At 28.8% G+C, this 27950-nt stretch overlaps 1 protein-coding gene across 1 annotated transcript; it reads right to left on the bottom strand.

The window, feature by feature from the left end:
- Positions 1–1227: 1227 nt before the first annotated feature.
- Positions 1228–21993, bottom strand: LOC132950445 (guanine nucleotide-binding protein subunit gamma-e). Its single transcript, XM_061021912.1, has 3 exons — positions 21536–21993; positions 12440–12724; positions 1228–2741 (listed from the first exon to the last, which is right to left on the bottom strand). Exons 2-3 carry the CDS (start codon positions 12550–12552, stop codon positions 2636–2638), a joined length of 219 nt encoding a protein of 72 aa, XP_060877895.1. The 5' UTR covers positions 12553–12724; positions 21536–21993; the 3' UTR covers positions 1228–2635.
- Positions 21994–27950: the final 5957 nt, after the last annotated feature.

Raw genomic sequence — 27950 nt, 5'->3', positions numbered from 1 at the left:
AACTCATCATATGGGTATTATTAAAATAAAATATAGATTATAGACGTGTTGATAACAAATTTTTAAAAAATATTACATATTATATACCTATATACACACATTTTTCTTAACCTTTATTCTATAGTGTTAAGAACTGGAACCAAATTTGTTTTTCAAAGAACCAAATTGGATCCGAAACCGAAAAAATCCAAGTTAATCCAATTCCCGAGTACTGCTGCCCATGTTTGCTGAGAGGTAATTCCAGCTTTTACCTATAATTTACCTATATATCACAATTTCTTGTCCTTGGTGAATATAATATTATTATTTAATAGAAAACACTTTTTAACGGTGTTTTTTTATCGCATTGTTTTTACTATTCTGTGTAAGTATGAGTATAATTTATCCGTGGTACTTACTACACTACTATATCTACCTATGATCGCATAGACGTTGAGTGCGCTGATGAGTAATAATAATGAGTCGTTAATATTTGTCTTTTTGCGCTTTTGGCTATTTTAAACTCGTCAGAGATAATTCAACACAATATAGGTACCTGTATACAGAAAACTACCCTACAATTTATTTTTGTTGAAAACATTATCCGACGCATATTATTGTAATTTATAATATTTTGATTACCTATATAACTGCGGCCGGAACGATATTTTATTATCAACGCGCCTGGATGTTGATTTTGTTTTCCATTCCAAAGTAATCTTTAGTGCGATCGTCAATATTATTGTCAAGTCTGCGTTTGTTGTGAATGTTAAGATAGTATCAATATACTACAATGACGTTGTATTACTATCTATTATAACATCGAACCGCGGTAAAAACTCAAATATTAACGAGTGAGTAATCGAGCTTGAACGGAGCACAAAAATAAAAATAATAATTCTAAACATCACTATAGGTAATACAATAATTATAAACCATTGTATATCGTATATGACACTATAACGTGATGCGAATTTGTGATACTTAAATGTGAAGTGAACAACTACAATAAATGATAGAAACTCATACACATGTACAAAATGTTTAGGTATATTAGATGCAGTGCAATACGCGATGGTTGTACAATGTACAATAAATTGTACATAATAATATGTGCTTACCTGTTGAAACCCGATCGTGCCCTGTCAGCATGCGTTTTTAATAACACAAGTGTGTGCAGGTTAACACGATGGAATACTTTGAACAGTGAAAAAGACAACGACGACCAAACAAAACACAAAATCGAAAATCGATCAAAAACATCTATATTTTATATTTATATTTACAGACATTTTTGGCAATACAATATAATAATAATAGTAAAATCGAAATAATGTTTTCTAAAAATTAAATCAAATGCTGAATCGTTGTTGTTTTTATTTCCCATGAATACAGAACAATATTATAGTATTACGTCCACTCTGCTTATGTTTATGTATATATATATAAATATATATTATACATTGTATCGTTCAATCGTCGTTACATGTATAATATAATATATTATGTATATTGCATATAACATACGCACGTGTTACGAATGACATAATACATTAGTGTAATATATATTATATATATATATAGTGACGACAAAAATTAAAACAAAGTTTTTGTTATAGATAATAAATATTAAACTTACAACGTAATTGGTGCCCATAAATATTACCAGAAAAAATTTACTACATAAAAAAAAATTGAATTATAGTAAACTAAAATTGTTTTTTTTAACACTCTAATTTATACAAATATTAGACAGGCTTACCTTTTTCTTAAAAAAAATGTATAAAATCTTATAGAAACGTCACGACGCGAAATTTCATATAATTAAGCTCGGATGGGGGAGGGATTAGGATATATTTTGGATAAAACATTAACTGTGTATATTGTATAATAGTATTATTATAGTAACCTCGGTGGGCCTTACAGGTTTATTGCAATATGGATTACAAAAAAAAGTGGCCGACATTATACGATGATTGTTGATGCTTAGCTATAAATTATTTTATTAATAAAAGTATAATACATGTATAATATAGTATTTAATATTTATAAATATTTATAATTATAATATTAATATATAGGTATACGAGATATAAATAATATACCTGAGATGGGCTTAATTACAGTGACTAGAATAATAATGTGACTAAAGATAGAAATCATATAATATAAGATATAATCTAAAAATTAAGAAAGAAAAACAAACAAAAAAAACAAGACGAAGACGTATTTATCGTTAAGTACTCACACAGAAATTGATAACGTTAAGGCGCGCACGCATCCTACCTACATATTATTATCGACCTACCTAGTTAATTAAATTATCATATTTGAAACCAAGACTATTATTTTTATATTTTATTGAGCTTATATAATTACCCTTAAAATACTCGTTTTTATGTTATAATTTTTTTTAATTTTTATTAAAAATGTATTTTTATAATTCAAAATAAAACGAAAAAATACACGATATTGGAAATGTATTACAATTATTTTTTATATTTTTCATCAAATAAAAAATAAATGATTGCGTTAATAAAATGTAAAGAAAATGTAAGTTTGACCGGATCCAATGCCGACAGGGCAGCGTGGCACGGCTGTGTGGGCGGCGGCGGCGGCAGCAGCGCCGAGTTGAGTGTGTAAAAAAAAAAATCGTTCACATTATTACACACTTCCCTTTTTCCGCCCAAGGGTTGTTCTTTTTGTCTGGAGCGTGGATTAATGGATCGGTTTTTTCGTTTTCCTCGACGAACTCTCTCATTCTGCGAACAGTTAAAATAAACAAAACAAATTTAATTCCAATATTTATAATATAATATAATAGGCACCTAAAATGTAGAAATAAAAATATATGTCACAAGTCACAACCGTTTTCATCACGCGTGCCGACTTTATACGCATTTTCTTATACAGCAACACGCATGTCATGTAGTTTAATGTGTTTTGGTAAATCTTTTACACAGATATATTTTTCAACCATATTATTTTTCTCAGTCTGACTTTTGTTTTCACTAAAACTTTTTTTGGTCCCGCCATCATTCACCACTCCATTCACCATTCAATGCACTAAGATTACTTTCTGCTATAGTTTAAAATTTTAAATAATATGTTATTGGTACTGCACATCGCACACCTGGATACCTGACTTAATGTATAGCACAATAACTCAATAATAAATATACACTCTTAAAATATTTTTTATTTGATTTCCTGGTCGTATGTGACATGACGTGTATCGTACATCGAATGTAAAAACCATTATTTTAATAATGAAATATCAAGGACTACCTACATACATACGAATGCAATTTTTTTTTATCTGGACACTAATTATACATTATTTGGTAATAACTAAAAGATTGAAAAATATTATAAAAATCAAATTTTAAAATAGCAATGTAGATAATGAAAACATTATCTTACATAGATACAACTTGTGGTTAAATCATTATTTTATGATGAATTTGATTAAAAATGTAAGTACCATTGTTTTTAAATATCGACCAAGTAGACTTAAGTACTCAATGATTTTCGTATTCAGCTACCTGGGTGTGGTAAAAACAAACTGACTGAAACATTGACAGAATAAATTATGATTTAATAGACCGTTAAAACGCTATGATAGGTTTCCTTCATAATATCAATGTGACAAAGCACACTTTGAAATATCGCATGAATAATATATATTATAGGATTTTATATAATACGATATTAGTAACTATTGTTGTATACGATTTAGGTTATGTCTGTGTTTTCAAAATGGAAGGAACGTAGCTAGGTTGTACGTAATTATTTACACATTTAATGTTTACTGTAGATAATATGTAGTTTTTTTTATTATATTAGAGTTATATAGGTACTTAAACATTTAAGATTCTGAACAATTAGCATTTAGTTCAAATAATTAATTATAAGATGTGGTGAAGTTGAAGTTGTACCGTGTGAAATATTTCATGCATGCATAAATTATATTATATCCAGGATTCCAAACCATTAGATAAGAAAATAGTTCAACATATTTCGTGTTTTGATAAAAAATGTTTAGTTAACATTTAAACTATAAATTATATTTAAGATTGTATACTGTCAATAATTTTGATAAAATAATAAATTCAAAAATTTAATATCGGATGAAAATTAAATTCTGAATGCAAACCAATAGGTACTTCAACTTTTTGAAGCAAACATAAAATAATGAAACAAATTATATGTTCGTATATTACAATTTACAACAAATATAATATATATTTATTATATTTATATATATTTTATTTTACTAAAATTTAATAACTTTGTTGTGGTTGCAATTTAAACAACGTTATTCAGATAAATTTAGGACATAGACAAATATTAAGGGTTGGAAATCATCGCGTTTATCTTAAAATATACGAAAATTATCAGCTGCTTGTTTTATACGGAATAGGTACCTAATGGCTAATAGTATAATAATTATAATTTAAAATATGAATATAATATATTGCAAAAGAAGAAACGGACTGGTTAAATAACATATCAACGCATATTATACCAAACCGCTGGGTCTAGGTATTTTAAATTTTCCACAGAGGTTCCTTATATTATAATGTAGCCATGTTGGCCAGTACATAATTACAAGTAATTTTTCTAAATGTATAACCACTAAATATTAAAAAGTGGTGTTAATGCTAATATTTGTCTCTGAAACTTTTTATCTTATTGCCAAGTGGTTTTTTTTAATTTACATAGCTGATCTCTGCGGAATTGGATTTAACTTTTTAAGTATATAGTTTTATACGAGTAGATCCAGCTCATATCCTCAGAAAATTGAGCAATGAAATAGGAATAAGCACGTGGCGCCATCTATTCAGATTCTTAAAACAGTTTTCTATGAAACCAATGCGCAATGAGATCCTCGTGTTAAAAATCTACGTTGTTAAACATTTTTTGTTCATTTTTCTACTCGGAGATAAACCTTAACCGATTTCAGTGTTCATGAAGTTCATTTGAACCGAAATTTATCAAGCGCTATATCCAATCTACCACAGAAGGAATTCGCATCTCGGTCGAATTAGTCATACGAGGTACACCGATAACGAATTGCCCAGTGAGCCGAGGTACACTCAAACTAAAATACACTGGATGCCGTATAATATATTATTTTTATTTTTTCCCAGTCCAAGTTGGATAATAAAGTCCGTTTATTTATATTAGTACCTCTATATTATACAAAAAAAGTTAAGAAAATTGTTTTGTCAAATAATTACCATGGCACCAGTATTAGACTTCTTTTGTACACTTTAAGGGAGCGTCAGTTACAAAAAAAAATAAAAAAAATCATCAAAATCAGAGAAAAGAAGAAACGAAAAAGCAATGAAATCAAAGAAACAAAAATTAGAGAGCTAGCAAACAGACGAGCCTGGATATTGGTAATTTAACAGAAAAATATCAATATTGAAAAATGAAAAGGGTAGATCTGCAAACAATTGCAGCCAGAGGGACAAATCTTTGAGAAAGTTGGATTATTTGTTACATGTAAAAAGACTATATTTATACATGATTAATTATGAGTAGCATTTTCACGATGTAAAAGTCGTAGGGGAATCAGGATTAAGTACACATTTGGAGAGAAATCAATTAATATATATTGTATTTGGCGAGGCATTACAGTAACATGTAATATTTTAATATTAATATTAATTATATTATATTAATTTTATTTATATTTTTTAATATTTTAATGTAAATAAATGTTATCTAATAAATATGTTATTTATTTTGTGTGTAATATTAATTATTATGTAGGTATTCAGATTTTTATATTAGAGTTATAGTGTTCAGCTTGAAAAATAAAGGTAGGTATATGAATTATAATTATATTTATTATTATATTATATTGCAATATGGTATTGCAATGCCAGACTATATAATATAAACCAACCATAGAGGCTAGAATATTATATATTATTATATTATATTTATATTTTTCTATAAGTGGAGAATAATAATATAGGCGATGATACTATTATATATTATGTTATGTAATATCTACATTATGCATGTAATCCTTAGGTCATATAAATTATGCTTTTACATTACAGCGAGTAAATCTTTTTAAGGTTTAGCAGATCAAAATCAAAACATTTCCATAATGACATCCGGTACCGGTTTGTGTGAGCGAAGATATCTATCATCCGCCATAATATTGTATTTATTCAATACGATTCTGATGGTTGTATTGAGACGAAATGACGACAGTGATCATATTTACTCGGATGTACCTATATAGGTAAACGTGAAAGCCGACAAAATCACCAAAATAATGATATTATTTTGTTTGCGAGATAATGTATTTTTGATCATCTATCTAAAGTATCGTGTCCTAGTGTGGGCACATTTTCGCGTGTCGTCGAAAATCACTGTAGTACAATGGACTTGATGGCTTTTCATTCTGGTTAAACTTTATCATAACCCGTAGAGCCCGTAGGATAATCGAGATATTTTACGTATCTTATTGTTATATAATACCACAGATGAAGTTAGTTAGAAATAAATTACCCAGCGCAATATCTGAGCCCTTGCACCTCCCTTATTTTCAACTTATGGTATCCATTCGCTCACGTTAGCTGCACTTAGCAGTTAAAACTAACTTACGCAGGTGTATACTACTATTATATTATTATATATACACCTATTATTATTTATTATTATGCCTACATAATATAAGTACCTAAGCACAGTTTGCATAATCATTGTTTACGATAGAAATCTATATAATTATTATGCATCTCGGAGTTTTATTCATTACACACATATATTATTATTATCAGTTATCATTTATCACACATATCCAGCGTTATACTTACATTATTCTGAATTAGAATTACGATTATATCCACATGGATATGTGGAGTCATACGTCGAGTCATTATTGTTTTATTTACGATTATTCCATGTATCCTTATAGCTTATAAGAGATAGGTATATTGTACCTACATATTAAGTGTAACAAATGGGTCAGCGATAAAAAACGTGAATTTTTAAAGTAAAATTCTATCAATACATTAAAGGAAATTCAGCATAAAATAAGTACTATTGTGAATTCTGATTTAATATACTAGGTATTTTATAAATCCTTAATCTGATTATAAACATTACATCATCTTTATAAACACATTTTATCACGGCTATTATTATTACTATTTTTTAATTTAATATAATTTATCATTATTTTGTTACACGTTTTGGTTCTACAGACTAAATAAATTCAATATTTAATTTTAATTAATAGTTAGTGCACTGATTACACAGATTAAGTTGTTTTAATTAAATTAACAGCATTCGAAATACATTACCTAGTATCCATATTTTACTTCGTATATTGTACCTACCTACCTACCTATTTAATATACATTGATTTGAAAGTGTATTAACGGCATAGCGTTTCTACTAGCGTTTCTACACATCACAAACTTATAATATTATCAACATTTTATTACAAATTTATTGATAATACAATTATACTAATATTATAGGCATGTACTATAGATTATTAGATACTTATTTATGAACACAGTCTATAGGTACAAAGAATCAAAATATGCACGGATCATACAATTGAAATTGTATTAAATAAGAGCATGTACTTACTACTTTTAAACATGCTTCGTTTTTAATAAAATAAAAATTTTTTTCTATGTTTTTTATCTTATACAGTTAAATAATATTTATTTATTATTAGGTAGTAGAATGTAGCTGTGAATATAAATAGTTTTAAACTAAAAACTCTTCATATCTCCTTTAATACAATTTACATACTTTAATAGCTGCAACTTTAAAATATGGGCGGGCATTCAAACACTATAAATTGGTTGAATTAATTATTTTTCTCTACCCATAATAAATGCATTTATAATTTTTTAAATGGCCTTCTTCTATTAACCTGCCAAATAGGGTGAAGGAACGCATTATTAACTGTAGTGTTACTTTAGTCAAAGAAATATTGTAGTATCTACCAGTGCTATTACCACGATCATGTGAGTTGCGAATATTATATTGATATTGCTTTTAAAGAGAATATGAAAAGTATTTCAAGTGACATTTCAAAAAAAGGTCAAATATCACGTGAATCAACAGTTTACAAAGTGTATTTTACTTGATGGCCGTGTCACACTACACTTACTGGTGCGCATAATATCACATGATGTAATATGTTAGAGCCTATAATAGAATATATACAATATTACTTGTATGTAACATACCTAGTTTTACTGCAATGTACAGCTGCAGAATGACTGAATCACTTAATAGTTTTATTATTAAATTTAAAAAGTATATAATACAAAAATAATTTTTTTATTTTCGTTAAACATTTTATAGTAATAATAACATGTGTTTCTAAGACAGGGGTGAAGGTTTGGCTAGAGTAGTGGAGTATCACTCTATTAATAACCTACTAGTCTTGTGGTTTCTTAAGCCATACACTCTACAATATATCACACGTTGTGCTATTACCTAAAATATTAACTATTAAGCAAACAATTGTATGCTGCTTGTAAAGACAACCAAAGTATATAGAATTAAATACAATTAGATGACCTTATAGATCACAAAATGAACAACAGATCAAGTAATATTTGTTTTTAAACCATATAACATATTTTGCATTAAATCAAACCAATATATAGTAATTAGCATTGTTAAATATTACATAATTATAATATCACGTAACATAAACTAATTATAAAAACATAAAATTATTAGATATACCTGTGGTGTACCATTTTTACGAATAAACAAGATTAAATACGTAAGTTAGAATTTGCTATATACATATTCTAATTTGTACTTCATACAGTTTTTTTGATTGAAAATACTTGATTCTATAAGTATAGAACTATCTAATTTGATTTCATGCTTCTATAGAACATTATTATTAATGAATTTAGTAACATGGTAAAAAAAATATTATTGATTTAATTCAAGTTGTTTTACAAATGTATTTATTTTTCTAATAAAATAGATGCATAGGATATAAAGATCAGCTGTTGCCTGTTGGTAACATTAGTCTGTGTATCATAATATATTTATAAAATTGAATATTGTACGTCTGTAGTGCTATCCATACTAAGTTTAGATACTTGTTGAAATAAATAATAAATATCCATTCGCATAAGAACATTTTTCTGAATCATCTAATTTTTGTTTATGCGTACCTATAAAAAAATATCGATTACCTAAGGTGGGTGCCCATATAATATTATGATATATACGTATCTATACCTATCAATTTACACCAGGCATTGTATTACAATATACTTATTTAATTTAAATTGTTTAATTAATATGCAATGTTAAAAAATCACTAGAGTAGAATTAGTATATAAGTAATTATACTCTAGTAATTTTTTAAACACAAATAAAATTCAATAAGAAGAAAAATTTCAAAAACTAAAATAAATATTAGAACAAAAATATTTGTTATACCTCAAAAATATTACAAATTATTGAATATTTGATTTGTAATATTATGCAATCTATTAATATTTACAAACTATGTCAGTTTATACAAAAAGTAAACAGTTTGACTAATAAAGGTTAGGTTAGGTTTATAGGTAAGTTTAAAATAGAGTAAAAATAAATTATTTTAAGCTAAATCAAGTTATAATTTGATTATTTTCTTCTTATTATTATTATATATAAAAATTATTGTGCGTTTGTTAGTACTCGCTTCTCTACGGAACTACTTATCCAATTGACACCAAATTGTGCACACATATTCCTTCAGACTCGGGGAGTGTTTACAGCTTAATTTGTCTTGACCTATATGGAGGGGCTCACACAGGAATTTGTTTTGGATCATGGAAATTGAATATTTGTTTTTATATAAGGTTACAGAAATAAAAATATTTTATATATAATAATCTATAATATACAAAAAAATTAATTTATGTTTGTAGATTAGGTATATACCTACTCAAAAACTATACTCTTCCAGTTTTGAAAAGAATTTTAGAGATTTTCGTTAGGAGATAGAGATATTAAGAAAATTTAATGAGTAGTTTTTAACCACGTTCGTAAATTTAGCAAGTGACATATCCAATCCGTCGACCGCCAACCATCTCAGTCGAATTAGTTCATAAGACCGAGGTACACCGCCGCCGATTAGCCTGTGAACTGAGGTACATCAAAACCAAGATACACCTACATAACAGCACTGTATTTTGTATTTGTTAATTTTTTTTCTGGTGATGCTGGGTTATACAACTAGTACCTATATAATATTTATGAATGAAGATCATAAAAATGTGTTATACCTACTGAAGAGTGTAAAAATATTTAAAAAAATGTCTTCCAAAACAGTTTTAAAAATAACATTTTCACGTTTTAATTATTTTTCTTCGGTATTGATTTACATCATACATTCATACTTTATTATTCAACAAACTATTAACTAGCTTACTTATTTTTTGGAGTTGAATAAGAATACTACCTAGAATATAGGTATTATAGTTAGTATATTTAATAACAATTACATTAAAATAACAAGTCGTTTTTGTTGTACAATAATACAATAATAATATAATAGAAATTGTATGTTGTTAATTTGGAATATTTCAAGAAATATAACAATAGTAAGACACTTACAACAAACTGTATAATCCACTTAAATCTCAATAGGTATTTAAACTCTTATAGATATCATATTATTCATATAATAGTGTTGACTTATGTTACCTACCTACTTGGATAATTAACAGCAGTTTATATATTAAATATATTATATACATTGTTAAAAATATTTTTTGTTATGTTTATTATACATATATTATAATATATTATCTAGATTATATCTATTGGTTTTGTTTATTATAGTTCATAATAATGTTGTCTTCGAATAAAAACCATAATTTTTAAAACATGTAAACAGCATTTTAAATACCTAAAAGTATTTTTATTTGGTGATTATTATACGTTTGGAGTTGATATTTTATTCACAATTTAGTGCCCATATCTGGAGATCAAAAAATAATTTGCGTAATATACAAACGCATTTTAAAAATATCCTTATTAAATGTCGTATTTAGGGCATTTGAAAGTTAGAAAAGTCGGAGAAAGATTGATCAAACTGATAAGTATGCAAAAGGGATAAATATTATAATTTCATATGTAATATTTAGATTGTATAAGTAGCTAGTATAAACCCTGTCTAAGTGGTGGGAGGAGGGGGTGACCGAATCCTATATACGATCACGTCACGTCCTCACCCTTAGTAGGTTCACGACATCAGTGCATAATATAATATTGTAATACTCCAACATAAACATTACATTATCTGCCACAAATATTACCGTGGTCTATATATTATATTCATAATAATTTATCTATATGCAAAATAATTGTACTTTTATATAATTATTAAAAAAAAAAACTATATTTACAACCGTAAGATATAATATGAGAATGCGACACTACACGCTTGCCGCGGAGTGAAGTTGGCGGTCGATGTATCAACCGTCGTGCAAGCCGCAGAAAATCGTATCGTAATGGTTGCGAAACAACGACGCGTACCGTAAGTACGTGAGGCGTGTGTGTAATGCGTTTTGAAAAATAAAAATCATGCGAAATATCCGCGAGGTGTACCACGTATCATACTTAAATGATCTTAGATCGGCCGCCTATGTGGCCGGCGTGAGTCTTAACTGCAGCGCGGAAAACGGCGACCGCGGGCGAATAATAAAAAATGCGACCGCCGCCTGTGGACGGGGCGCGCGAAAAGTATGCCTCACCGCCGCCGCCGCCGCCGCCGTCATAATATCTATACAGCTAATATTCTACGCGGCGTCGGCCGTCTCGAATGGACGCGGAAAAAATATTATCGTAACAGAGAGGCGTCGTCCGTCGGCAGTCGTTGACATGACAAAATGTTATCGTCAATAATTATTGTTACAATTTAATATTATCGTCACGGGCGGTACGGTGTTCTGCACAATGCACACACGTATAATACGTACATATTAATGTATATTGTGTATGTGCATATTATGTGTTACGATCGCGAGTATATGAGGCGCATAGCGTGAGAGAAGGTTTTTTTAAGCGCGTGTGGCGACGATGGGCTGGTATACTATGGTTGCTACAAGCTTTCGGTTGATCGCGAGAACCGCGGTCGACGATGATGATAACGATACAATTATAAGCGGCCAAAAACAAAACTTAATACTATAATACAATTTCATATTATGTACTGTTCCGCGTTTGTTGTTTGATTCGGACGCGCGCAATATGATCGTCGTTATATCATGATACATAGATAGGTAGGTACTATTACTGTAATGATATTACACGCGTATTATAATAATATTATAACCATAATAACACAATTATAACCATACTAACACAATTATAACCATACTAACACATGGTGTAAATTTTATACTAAATATTATAATTTTATTATGTGTCGTGGGAGTAAGGTACTCACGCCTGTATGCTCCTGGATAGCGGCCATCGGTCCATTGTGGACTGGTAGCGCATGTTTTCGATCTGTTTCTTGAGCGCGTCCCGGTCCATCGCTGAAAGCACACTGGGGTCCATGACTTCGCCGCCGCCGGCGCCCGCGTATGTCGTAGTCGCCGCCGCCGCCGCCGCCGCCTCCGCGGTATATACGTATATACAGTGACCTTATACCGCGGTAGTCGCAGACGCCGCCGCTGCCGTCGACCAGCGCCGCTTGTTCGTTCGTTCGGCCGCCGTCCGTTCGTCGGGTCTGCGAAAAACGCACGCGCACACGGCTTAGTACACGTACAACACACACACACACACACGCCCGCCCCGCCCACCCAACCGGCGGTCTCCCCCAACACGCTCGTCCCGCGCCGTTCCCCGCCGTCGCACACCCGGCACGATATCGATTATTATCAAAGCCGAAAACGCGCGCGACAGACAGTGCTCTAGCACGGTGTGTGTGCGTGAACACAGTGGCCCACGAGCACCCACGCCGCCACCACTCGCCGCTCGCCCATCCATTGACAAACCGCGCGGCAACACCGCCACCCCGCTCGCTCGGTTTTCTCACCACTGTTTTACACCTATGCGTATATTATTATAATATATTATGTTTACAGAAAGGTGGTGCCACCCCGTGACCGTCGTCACGTGAGGTAGATACTGTTACAGATAAGTACTATACTCAGGTTGGGACGTGGGCGCGGACGTATTAAAAAAGTTATTGCAAGTGTACGTAATGATAATGTAAGTACAGGCATGCAGGGTGGCGATCGGGAACTGGATATGATGTAAGGATCCAAACCTAGGCTAAAACCACGCTTACCGGGTATAGGATATATAGCTGCCTCGAAGACCATAACCACAAACAACTAATATTTCTTCGGTTAATCGTGTTTATTTGTATTTATTGTAAAATTAGAACTTTGTAAAAACATTTAGTAGGTATTTTGAAACAGTTAATTAATTTAATAAATGAAAAAAAAATGTATAATATACAACATAAGTAGGTAGTTACTAATATCAGCTGGTACTTTTGACTGCTGTATGTTAGTTGTACGACTTTTAGAAAGCAAAAATAGTTATTTTTTTGACATTTATATTTTTGTCGTATTAGTATTCTCTCTCTGAGATTTACGATATAAAGGGGATAAGCCCTGTGGAAGGGTGGATTTTTTGTCTCTCGTTTTTGTCATGGGTTGAAAATCGTATACCCTCGCGTGTTACGCGTGCTAAATCTCTCCGCGGCCGCCGCCAATGGTCTAACGAACGAATACTTATTGAAATGTCAACTTATACTCGACTACCCGACCTCTACCATCCAACAACGTTGCTTGGATGTCGTTTTTACTAGATGAATTATTAATTTATTTGAGTATTGGCCCTAATTGGATTTATTATTTAATCGTCGAGAGTCAGTGATTTGTATAATACATCGATGAGATCGAGTGCAACAACGGATTCAGCCAGTCGGTCCAAAATAGTTTTCCTTATTCTTCGCCCTTTACTTGGTTATATTTTGTTTTACCACACATCCAGTGTGAATAATTTGTCTTATTTTAATATAATATTATAATATTTTTACGAAAAAGTAAGTATATTTATAAATTAAGTTTGATTATTGTTTATTACGAAAGGTCAACTATTATATCCATCCTACACGTATTATAAACACACATGGGTTTAAATAATATATAATTTTATTGTTTCATAACTAAATTTTAGGCACATTTTTTTATGTTTGGTAAATTTTATAATAATTATTTAGTATTCAAATAAGGTTAGCTGTAGTGCCTAAATATGTATTTGTTGAAGAGTAAAAATATTATTCTTTTTGATGTATACACGTGGAATGTAAAAAAAATATTGATTTACCAGTTACTGATTAAATATTAAATTTAGGTATTAGGTACAACACATTTCAATGGTTTTAATGCTCCCCATTGTTAAAGTGTAGTTATTATTTTTTGTACCGTTTGGGTTTTTATTTTGTTTGAGGTAATAATAAAATCAATTATTATGTACGATTCTTTTCAGTTACGTAATTATTTAGTTAAAAGTGTATTCATAAAATATTAATTCCTGAAGTAAATCATTATTTTACAAAATGTTTTGGTGCTTTGGCTGCATTTATTTTATACATTAAACAATTAATATTATATTTTTGCTTAATACAAATCTTTTCTGTCTTCTTAATTAATTGATTCAATTTAATTTGAAGTATTTATATATTCTATAATATTTATTCAATAATTATTTTAGGTTCATCCAGTTTGACGTTATCCTAATAAATACAATAAAGATTAAGCTTTAATATTATAGTGGTTAGGTTTCTAATATTCACTTCACTATAATGAAGGAAGAATGAAAATATATTTTTATATTATGAAACATTTAAATTTAAATTAATTGTTTATTTAATTTAAAAATATGACATTAAATATATTATATAAAAATATTAAATGGATTATGTAATATAAGTATGACTTAAATGCCGTGTGACTAATGATTAATGGATAAATGTGATGTTTTCTAAATGTACATTTTAAACTATAAATCTTTGATAAATTACTATATGAAAACAAACATATAAATATACCATAAACCGTAAAGAATAAGTAATTCCATTTTTAATGTTATTATTTTAGATTCAGAACGGAGCGGTGAATGTATTGGTTTTACAATAATGTGTGTGTTTTTTTTGGTTTGTTTGTGCTGTCTGTGGATACTGGACACCATTTGGAGTAATAAAATGCTTTGAATTTGAGGGTGGTTTTTGGTACCAAATTATATATAATTGGTACTTTGAGAGGCCAAAAGTATATAATTTAAAAAATAAATGGGAAAACCTAAAAGAAATTACAGAAAAACGAGAATATTTACAGAATACGAGTTTTAGTCACAACCAATTTTGTTATTTTGTTGTTACTTAATTGTTATTCAAAAATTAATAATTGTAGAGGCTTGATAATTTTACAAAATATTTATACTTACATTACTTTTTATTGGACTTTGTCTAATTTTCAAAAGAGTTTTGATATTTTTGTAATATTGATAGACATTTGAAAATTTTGATTTTTGTTAAGTTTTTTTTTCCATTTATGTTCTCATAAAGATAAACAACTTAACACAAGTTTCCTCAGAAGTTGGTCTACAAAATTCGTCAAGATCATTTTCATGAACAAATTATTTGGTGGTTTAAAAAAAACATTATTTAACACCCAATCCTGAAGCAGTTAACCCTATAATGCTCGAAAAATGAATACTCGTTTGTTTTACTGGAATTGAAAAATAAAGTTTAGCATACAACCACATATATTTTATAAGCATTTGAAGGAATTTAAGAAATATTGTAACTTTTCATTATTACGTATATCATTGATTAGTTACTTAACACAATGACAATTACAAAATATTTAAATTAACTTTAAGCTATATTTACGAACCTATTCACACATTATACTGTAATGAGTATTGACTCATAAATTTAAAATTAATAAGGGGTAGTGATATTATCTGAAATAATATTATAATAGTAAGTTTCTATAAATGATAATTTGTTATTATAGTATGTGATTTATTTTTGGCAAAAAGGAGTTAAACTTATTTTATTAATAAAAAAAAATATATCTTATAGCAATACAAATATACATAGGTATTATAAAATATTAAAATGTTTTTAGAAATATATAGGCTGAAGGGCATGTTTAGAATTATATTTAGTATGTAATGGTTTATCATAAATTAATATTTAACATATCTCTTACTCGAGTTACCTATTATACAGCAGTGAGTAAGTAAATTTCCTGTTTTTTTCAATTTATGTTTTAAGTAGAAATAGTATAAAGAATAATTAGTTAAACATATTACGTCTGCACGTGTGCGATTGCATGTTATTCACACATAATATATTGTATTGTAGGGGGACGAGGTGGCCGAGCGGTCTAACGCGACGGATTCGGCACAGCCGGTCCGAGTTCGATCCTCGACCACCGGGTGGCATTTTTCTCCGTGCAAGTCATGGTGTCCGGAGAACAAGTGCCGCCATCCCCCACCCGGGCATGGCAGATACCTACGGGTGCCCAATCAAAAATTCTACCAAACCCAACACACACGTGTTCCTTCCCCTACCGACACTAATAACAACCCACAAACAAACTACTACAGCTAATGGCCATAGTTGCCGAAGCTTAAGATCAATAAAAAAAAAAAAATATTGTATTGTAATATTGTGATTTGTGGTATTTCCGTAATTATTATTAAAATAATGATTTATGGACAAATCAAACAGCCATGCGTTTTAATGAAGAAAATTGTATATTATTTTGTTACCACAAAATTTATTGCATATAACTTGTAACATTTGATTACCCAGTAAAATTATTGGAACACAACAATGATATAAAATTACTTCGTTGTTTCCAAATTCTACTATTCCGTTAATTTTTTTTTGTTACATTTTTATAATATATGTTGTGTACCAGAAACATAACCAGTTATATACCCCACCCCTATATAAATTCATCAAATAATATTACACTACAAAAACACATTTCTTACAAATTATGAATAAATAATTAGAGGCATGTTTAAAACCATTAGTAATTAGTTACAATGATATTTTTTCATTGTATGCACACGTTAATTTGGAAAAACCAACCAAATTATTAAAACAAAAAAGAGGAAGTCACTCTACTGTATAGTATAGGTAGGTGTTAAAAGTACCTCACAGTCATTGAGTATGTCAATGTAATGGATTAGTTAAATTTGAATTCAATAATAACTTATTGGATACGATGAAAAACGATTCTGAGCGTAGACGGTCTGACAGTATTATATTAGTTCTATGGAGTATGTATCATATAATATTGCATATTTATATTTGTAGGTTGAACTTATTTTTGCCAAAAACTTATCGTATAGTGTTATTTCATACTAGCTGTAGTCATTAACTATGAGTGAATAAAGTAGAATGGCGTGGATACAATAATATTGTGGTAGGTATATGACTTAAAATTAATCTAAATATTTTGAAAATTGCATGGTTTATCTTAATCAATAATATCTGTAGTGGTGAAAGTTTCAAGTCGAATAATACATTTTGAATAGGTAACAACCAAACAACTTAAGTCGTTTTTTTTTTAAATATAAATTACGTCAAATTTTAAAGTTAAAATGTCTTAATTATTGTAATTTTGTAATTTTAAGATGTTTAGGCTCTTGTATTATGAGGAAACTCGTATTCAATTTTTGGTCTCAACTAATAAATTTATAAATTTTACAAGTTTTTTTTGACTAGGTACAGAATCTTATATCGAAATTTTCATGATTTAGGTGAAATGCGAATTTTGATAAAAATTAATTTTGAACTATAAAAGTTCAAATCTTGACAAAATACGGACAAATCACGAAAATCAGCAAATTATTTTGCTTGAGAATTCATAAAAATTTTTATTTTTAAATCTAAGATTTGAAAATGTAATACAAGATTATCCATAAGTCTGTCTACCTTTATCAAAAAAAAAAAATGTCTACAAGAAAGTCAAAATAAATTTTTATGAGCGTTTAAAATTCATATTTTTACAACATTAATTGATATTCACTCGATTTCTCATGTAGCGATTTTCTTATTTCGTTGTAATTAAAAAACATATGACTGTAGGTACTTGAAAATTTTACTGGCTTTATATTAGCATTTTCTATACACGATACAATTTTAAAAATAATTTGACTCTTTTTGAGCTGTTTACGGACATTGTCAGTTTTCAATTTTTTTAGTTTTTTTTCTATAAATATCAATAAAATTTTATTTGTTGGATAAAAAAGCGTGAAAATGTATTGCAAGATTCCTGATATATTGTTACAATAGCAGTTGAAAAATATTAAAAATACATAGGAACAATTTTTTTTATAAACATTTAAAGTTCGAATTTTGACAACATTTATCAAATTTAAAATTATATAATTATTTTGTATTTAAAAATGTATAAAATGCTCAACTTTTATAGCTAAGGATTGAAAATTTAAAACAAGGTTCTACGTAAATAGGTAAATATATAAATTACTTTATTCACAATAATATCATCAAATATACTTAGTAATACGAACTACTATAACACAGTAGTTCGTGCTTAGTAATATCATAGGCTGACTGACCGTTTTCGCTCAGAATCGTTTTTCTTATATAATGATATAATATCATTGGATTCAAATTCAACACCATCCATTACAGTGACCCACTTGTAACCTACTGTACAGCGGAGCGACACCCACTTGCCCACCTTTTTAAATTTATAAATGAAAATCATAGGTATCTATAGCTATCATAGGTGGGATCTTATAGTTAAATTTTCCAGTTTTTTGACCAATCTCAATTATTGTTATCAAAATTGAAGTAATAGTGGAATGTTTTCAAGTTTCTACGATTAACACTTTTTGAATAATAACTAAAAATTAAAATTGTTAGTGGATAAATTGTTATCTTTGTAAATCCAATAGGTAGGTACGTCGACACATCGTCAACTTTAAACTTCAATAAATTGTAAAAAATGAATGTAGCTTTACGCTAAACGTTTTATTTAATTTCCAGTAAAAATAATTATGAAGAATCTTGCTATGGAATTTTAACAACAATTTTTGTGATTTCAATAAATTTTGAAACTTCACACGATTAAAAAAAAAATTGTATTTTTAATATTTATTAACTTGAGAAGGAACACTATATTATGTTGAGTTTTGTATTATATGTTCAATATTTTTTAACACATCATCTTTTATCTTACATAAATCAAATAAAAAAAATCCAAAATTTAGAATGCATATAAATTGCACTAAATGAGAGTATCAATTATATAACATTTGCTACCTACCCAAAACCTGCACCCTCAAAGTTGAAAACCAATACGTTTTCACTGCTCCTAATGGTGATGAGAACGATGACAGACGAAAAAAAAAACATAGTTTTGTTGGCTTTACATATTATTTTATCTCTACTTAGAATCTAAAATAATAATATCCAAATAGATATTATAAAAAAATAATAATTTATTATAGTTGAACAATGAACATTAAGTATTAATAGCTTACGTAAATATTATCAATTATATAATGAAGCAAATAAAAATAACTTATTTTGTGACAACGGGAATTTTGTATAGGTGTAGTAAAGAATGTTCTTCGATATGATAGAATGATCATTGCATGCCAAAAGGATAGACAAAACCGACATACTTTGAAGCTGGATGGACATGATGAACCGCTATTGTATGAATGTTGGTTCAGGTCATCGGTCATCTATTTGTATCTATTGTTATGTAGACTGAGATAAAACTGGTTATAGGCTTATAAATGTTACTATTTGAATGCACTTGAAACTTAACGATTTTGAAACCAGTGAGGGTTGAAATATTTCAATAATAGCTGGTTTATATATTCATTTGGAGGTTAGCGCTAATTTTAATAAGAATTTATTTTTAGTTTTTCCAAATCACTTGGTTAGATCTAATGAATAATAGTGACCCTTATAAAACAATTTTAAACAAAAACAGAAAAAAAAATCAACCAACTATCAAAATAAAGTAAAATATTGAAAGCTTCTATTATTGACCGGTATCCCCTCCTCCCAAGCACTCGAAATGAATATTAATACTTGATTACCTACTATTATTAACTTTGATTATCCTTTTTATTCAATGCGCATTAAACATTAATATATATAGTTCACTAATTAGTTTATCAATAGTCAAAATAAGTATAAAATCGTTAAATAATACATAAGCATTCAGTTAATAAGATTAAATAAGGATTTCTTGAAATTGTTGGTGCACTTATTTTACTAAATAGTGGCCAAAGAAAAAAAAAACATTCTCGTTCTGTTTAGCTCAAAGGTTTGTTTAAAATGACTCAATATAGTATAGTATGACGGTAGTTTTTTTACGAATTAAGTTATTATTTGATTTGACCTTTTCGTAATGCTAATTTAATATCCCTTTTATAATTTTAAATGTACCCTATTAAGAAAATATTTGTATTTTTCGATGAAAGTCTTATTTTGTACTTAAATAAGTACCTATAATCGAAGACAAATGGTCTCACTCGCATGTATTTAGTTTACCATCAGCTGTTTCTCATACAGAAATGTTTATATATACCTACCTATTTTCTTTAATTACGGTTTAAGGTATTTGTGTAGTAAATGATAATTAGTAGGTAATCACTAATTACCGACAAACTGAAAGTTTCTAGTTGAATTATACCAGATATATTGTATACTATCATACTTCATCAAGTAATTATCGATATTTCATAAACGCTGGTAATCACCCCAAAATAATTATTATATCGTTAATCACTATTATGCGTTACAATTAACGTCAATTCTTAAGAAGGTTACTTACTTACTTAGGATTTTTTATAAATTCAAAACATTTTATCAGAATAAATTACCCGGAAGATATTTAAAAACAATTTTAATCAGTACACGAGCTTTGCTTATTTTTTACATTATATGCCATCAAGTATTATATTAAATTGATCAGAAGAAAAACTTAAGTAGTTAGGTATTTATTTTGTTTGGTCGAGTTTGACAGAGCATGAATGATAACTTTTGTTTTTGTCTTTATCTAAATTAAATTTTTTGATATTAGTATTCAAAAGTTATAACTACCTGTACCTTTGATATTATATTGTATACGTTTTTTCTTATATTTAAAAAAAATGTTTTTATAGTTGTTTATTGACCAAAATACGGTTAAGTTATAAATATCTTCCTTAATATTATATGAAATACGCGTTTCAAATCAATTTTGTATTTTGCTTCAAACAATAACATTAATGATATATTTATTAAAATAAATAATAATCTACGATCGTTAACATTTATACAATATGGATAATAATATACTAATAATTACTAGGTATATTAATTGCCCACTGATGAGAAAAATAATATTCTCATCCAAGAAGAGTTTTGACATATTTTTTCTTAAAACGTTGTGTGTACAGTATACATATTATTATAGACCTATGAACATGTATCCACTATATTAGAAATATAATATAATATTATGTTTACTTGCAGCCGTAGTATAGATTCGACCAGTGAGTCAGCAGCCCGACAAATAATTCTCTACGACGACGATGACTCCGACTTGGCGTGTGACCGTCGGCGATATATTATTATATGGTCAGTTTACGGAGGCGCACTATACGTGTACGGTACCTATAATGGCTATGTGATAATAATAATGTGAATTGACATGAATTGTCGCTGCCGCGTTGCAGTGTAATGCGCGTAGGTGCCTATACGGTCGTTCGCGGAGTCTCTTGTATCGAAATAAAAAATAAATAGGTAATGACGACAGTGTTGTTTGTTATTTACTTATGCGTCGCAAACGAAATCCAATTAGAAAAAATAAAAATCGTTAAGTATTAAGTACAATGCATATATAATATATAAATTAGTGCGAGCGGGGGGGCGGAGGTGGAAAGCGTACAAAAGAAAATATAATATAACGGACGGCCGAACAACCGACGACGGTCGATACTATCCTCACGACTTATTCTACAATAATAATATAATATACGACCGTGTGCACTACTATACATACTGTTGTACACGGAATATCGAATATTGACACGAGAAGCCCTACCCTTGTCGTCGTCGTCGTCGTCGTCGTCGTCGTAGGTACTCGACGATGGTTGTGTAACATATTTAATAAACAATATTATGCGGTCGTCGACGACCAGCCATATAGTACCTACTCGGTTTTTTTGTATTTTCGTCATGTCGACAAAAATATGTCTAACCGCACTATATAGTCCGATGACGTCGCCACGTCGGTACGATACGACTGTATTACATAATATTATCATATTGTGTACATTATTATAATAATTTATAATGTCAAGTCGTTACTGTCGTATAGTGTCTTGTTACGTCTTGTCGCGTCAGTATTGTTATTGGCGACACGAACGTTTTGTTGTGCGTATCGGCGACATTCTTTAGGCGGAAATTCTGTATATTTCTAGGGACAACAAATTGTCTCACCTACAATACCAAAGCTCATTTACATCATTGTCGATATTGCTCGTGATGTACAATATTAGGAGTAATCGTGTTCCATATACAGGGTGATTCATAAAGCGTAAAACACTCATTATCTCAAAAAGTATTAATATTTTTGAAAATATTTTTTTTACATAGTTTCAAGTTGTTAAAAAACTATGTTTTTATTAAAAAATTATATTTTTAAATATTTTTTATCTATATAATTTTTTAAGTTTTTTATTTTTTTGAATGACAGCATAGAGTTTTAAATTCATATTCCAAAGCAGAATATTTTTGTAAGTATTTTGATTCATAAAAATCTAATTTAGGGCGAGTAGTCTATGAGGTATAAGCATTTAAAGTTTAGATGGGCGGAGTGGAGTGGTATGGGGTTACCCCGCAAATGTGTGTCCACTACTCCACTTGTCTAAACCTTAAATACTTATAACTCATAAACTACTCGTCCTAAATTCGATATTTATGTATTAAAATACTTAGAAAAATATTCTGCTTTGGAAAATGAAATTAAAACTCTATGCTGTCATTCAAAAAAGTAAAAAACTTAAAAAATTATAAGGATAAAAAATGTTTAAAAATATAATTTTTTAATAAAAATGTTGTTTTTTGAACAACTTGAAACTATGTAAAAAAATATTTTCAAAAACATTAATACTTTTTGAGATAATGAGTGTTTTACGCTTAATAAATCACCTTGTATATTAATATTAAATTGATACACCACTAGACCAGTGAATAGTGATCCTTAAACTATAATATATATACGTATATAGGGTTCGGAACTTCGGACAGCATAAGCCAAGTGATTCAATATCTCTAATGAGTGTTTTAAGACATTGCAAAATATTTTACAAACACATAATTAGTACGTTTAAAGTATAGACGATTGGAGATATATAAGAAAAATTATTCAAAAAAATATTTTAACTATATTCGCATTGTTTATCCAACATAAATAAGTATAAATGCTTTTTGCTAGTATGTACAGTTATAAGGATATAAATACTCATTGTACTCATATATTTCAGGTGAGCTATATAAGCTCATTCGTTATAACTTTTTTTAGGTTGTGGAGGGGGGGGGGGAGTTCCTTTGAGCCCCCCTTCCAATGACTGCCAATGAGCACCAATTAAATCGATAGAAGACCGTTTTAATATTGTTGCTCTTGACCGTCATCAGCCGTAGTCGAAGAATGTGACACAAACGGGAAGAGTGGACGTCGTCTCACCACCAAGCGCCACCTCCTCATCGATCTGCAGTCGAGTTTTCCTCTGCAACGTTTCTGTTTCTATATAATACAATATATTATGTAGACTTAGTGTAGTACATATATAACTATAAAATAATGTTTGGTAATATAATACGCATGCGCATCGTAATACGATATTGTTATTCTAACCATTATGGCGGAGACATGATTCTGAACGCTGATAAACGACAATATTATTATTATGAAAATTACGACCGCAAAGAAGTATAGATACCTACTCCACGACAGCATTGTATTCTACTAGTTTGAATCGTTATATTTATGGATAACGGTTTAATTTTAAATTAAATTCGTGTTGAACCGGTGATGACTTCTCGTATTAATGGTTGAAGAATATTAATTGTATTGGATTGAATAGTTCATAATTCATATTATTGCTTATCTGTGTTTTTAAATTTTACAATTTTGTGGTTTTATATTCAGCACTTATCTAATCATTGATAAAAGACAAAATATAACACAATTAAAATTACTAATATAAAAAGTTCTGATAAATAAGTTGGATGGACCGTTATATGGGTATCTATATTAATGTGAAAGCGTTGATAAATCATAATATCCTAAAAAAGAACCAAACAAACAAATTGAACATCAACTAAAATAAAAACAACAATGTAATGTTACACTACGGAAAAATATTGTTGGTTAATACATTGATTTAGCAACTATTGTGAACTTTTAATGGGATTGGATATCGATCGGCCTTAACGAGTTTAATACTTTAATATAATATAAAAGGTATACTTACTTACTATTATATACCAGATTCCTAGTCAATATTATTATCCAAGCGTATGAGACATGAGTGTTAGTATTATAACGCGTTGTATATGAATAATAATTAAATGTATCATACAATATTATATATTATAATATAAATAAAAACTATTTTATTATACTGTTGCTACTGTATACAATTATTTAATAAGGTGACTGTACTCACGACTCACTCAGTGCTGTCGCTTTAAGATTTGTGAATTTATAAATACTAGAACCCCCCAATCACTCAGTCCACTCAACACTTCAAAATGTTCAATCCTACTCCTAGCTATCACGTTTACCTTGATATATTTTTTTTTTATCAAACATGGATAATTAGATGTAAGTAAGTACCTATTCACAAACATGGGAAACTTTGGGTAATCTTTATGAAAAATTAGTTGTTATCAGATATATATAATATATTATAATATTGTTCAATTTATTTGATCAATATAATTGTTATAATTATTATTCAGCCCCATTGATAAGCATGAGTTATTTTCAACTTGGAGGCTTACAATATTGTTATTGTGATTATTTGTACAAAGAATATTTCGTAATTTAGTTTTATTAGAGTATTACGGAATGTAAGAAATTTGACTATTACGCATACATTACCTGTATAGTTTAAATTGTAGGAATACCATTGCAGACTATAAACTATAAAGTATAAAGATATACGTAGAAGGCTGTGTCTAGGGGAGGGTTAAGTGTTCACCCCCTCCCCCACCCCTTGATAATTTGTTCTGAGAACGGCCTTACAAACTATAGTGTTCTTACTTATAACCTTTAAGTAATATAAATAAAATAAAGCATATTTTACGATAAAAATGCTATGAACGAAACACCTCTAGAATATTATATTAAGTTTTAAAATGTTTGTATCAAAAAAAAAATTAAATTTACATCGTGATAATTTTTGTTTGATGCAAATCGGTGTCTTGTAAATACCATATTTCATGAACAACAGAATAAATATTAAGTATGGTATATATTTGTATTGTATTTGCATAAAAAGTGAAAACCCAAATTCCATTTATACCTAGTGTATATTTATATTTAAATAAAGATTTATCTATATTTTAGAAACGAACCTTCTTTTGTACGAAGGTTGTTTTCTAAATGTATTTATTCGTAAACAGAATAAACTTCATGAAATAATATTTGAAGCGTGAACAAATTCTATAACGACGGAAATGCTACTGCGATGAAGAACGTTAATGTGTTGCTGAAACAAGTAAAAACGAATACTGTAATAATAACACCGTTCTGTGTTTGTTAATAATATTGCTTATGTCAATGTTATTCGTTCGCTCGTGAACGATGAAATAAGTTTGATGAGTGTAGACTTTATAAATTATAGTTTCTTTCCGCTCTGTTTTCCCGCTACCACGTCTATTCTATTGCGTTAAGAGAGGTTTTCGGAACGATTTAAAAATGAATACAAGTATTCAAACTATTCTCACATAACGGATTTTTATCGTCATTGGGGGGGGGGGGGGGGGTCCAGTGTATCAGGCTATATAGTTGTATAACAACAGGATAGTTTATTATTAACATAATATTATGTATTGTTATAATAAGACGAGAGCGTGGGATATTAATAAAATAATTAATCCGTACTTGTACCTATTTGATTTATTAATACTTATTACTTAGTAGATCCTAGGGAGTTATGAGAGTAATGGATGATCATTACCAATTTATCGTATATTTTTGTATAATCGTAGTAGGTACATTTTAAATGTATAAAATATAATTAAAATAAAGTGTTCTTATTACAGTTGTAAATTTTATTTGTGTAGTAATATGTTATAAAATAGTAAATTTAATTTGGAAAATTGTATACATTATCTCATCAAGATAAATATTTAAAATTATGTTAATTTATAATATAAAGGGGGTTCGCTATTTAATACCACCGCAGTTCGATGGAAACTTTGAATTAATGCAATTATGCAAATATTTTTTGTCCAAGTTCTAAGAGTTTAGGTATAGAAACATAAACTAAATTTACCTATAATTCAATTAAATATAATATTACTAAAATAATAGATTTCATCAACAATGGCATCGGTAACCATAGTAACAAATTTTGGACAGATGGACGTATTTGATATAAAGAGTAGAAACCTAATAAGAAATTTAAACGTACATAAAATGAAAATTTTAAAATGCCTTCTTTTATCCTTATATTAGGGTATTTACAAAAAATAAATATCGATTCACTTTTTATAATATCTTATCGAATTATGTGTTTCTCGTTGAACGCGAATGGTATTTTGAATAGTATTTGCATATCGTTATTATTAAAAGTTAAAACTTTATTTACCGATTTTGTGCACACTGTTATACAAAATTTTACCCAAAGTTAAGATTTCATAGATTTGTTTTTCAAGTCGATGTCAAAATACTAATTTACCAAAATGTACATTTCATACATACAGGTGTAGATACAAGGGAGGTATGGGGGCTGAAGCACTCCCCCTTAGGCCTTAGGTACTTAAAAATATTTCACTCTTGCATACGTAATTATACGTAATGCAATAAAAGGTAATTTACAAAAAACTAAAAGCCTACACTTTTATGTACTTTTTCGTCTAATCCCTCCCTTTTTTCATTTCTAGATCAGTGCCTGTATACATAAATAATAAATATTATGTATTTAAAAATGTACGTGATGATGTACCTTCAATGTTTTCAAACTATAATATAGTATCTGGAATATAAGGAAACTTCTATGATGCCAATTATTTATTATTATATAATTTTTATAGTCAGTCCCTCCTACCTAACAAAATTATAAAGCGTATAAATATTGTATTTCCATTAATGAAATTAACTATAAACATAACGAAAATTTGACAATGCTCCTCCTATGTTGACCTGTGAGACTGCGACCGGTATAAAAAAAAACGTACCTCTTAACTATTTTATTTTAAACATTAAAAAAAACATAATATACTCAACCATTTTTCATTTAGAATATAGATTACATGCCAGCTCGTAGCTAATGTAATAATATATTAGAAAGTCAGCTTTATAAGCAAATTTCTAAAGTATTTTATTATTTATTTTCATGCTATATATACATTATATACACGTACCTACATATTATACTCACGTCATACACATGGGGGTTTTATGGTATAAAACGTTTTAAAATCTACTGCGTTTTTGTGTCGTTATTTTCACATTGACTTTTACAAATTTATTACTACCTATTCAATACACATCATAGCCGTTCTTTGATCTTGACTTTTTATATATTTTTTACGTACTTGCTACTATACATGCACAATATAGGAGGATACAATAAAATAAATATGATTAAAAAGGGTTATTTTTAAATTTATTTATTTTTAATTTGTCCTTATAATGTATTTATTT

This window comes from Metopolophium dirhodum, chromosome 8 (assembly GCF_019925205.1).
Source record: "Metopolophium dirhodum isolate CAU chromosome 8, ASM1992520v1, whole genome shotgun sequence".
In the NCBI taxonomy this organism is placed as follows: Eukaryota; Metazoa; Arthropoda; class Insecta; order Hemiptera; family Aphididae; genus Metopolophium; species Metopolophium dirhodum.
This window is presented reverse-complemented; position numbering and strand designations above follow the sequence as displayed.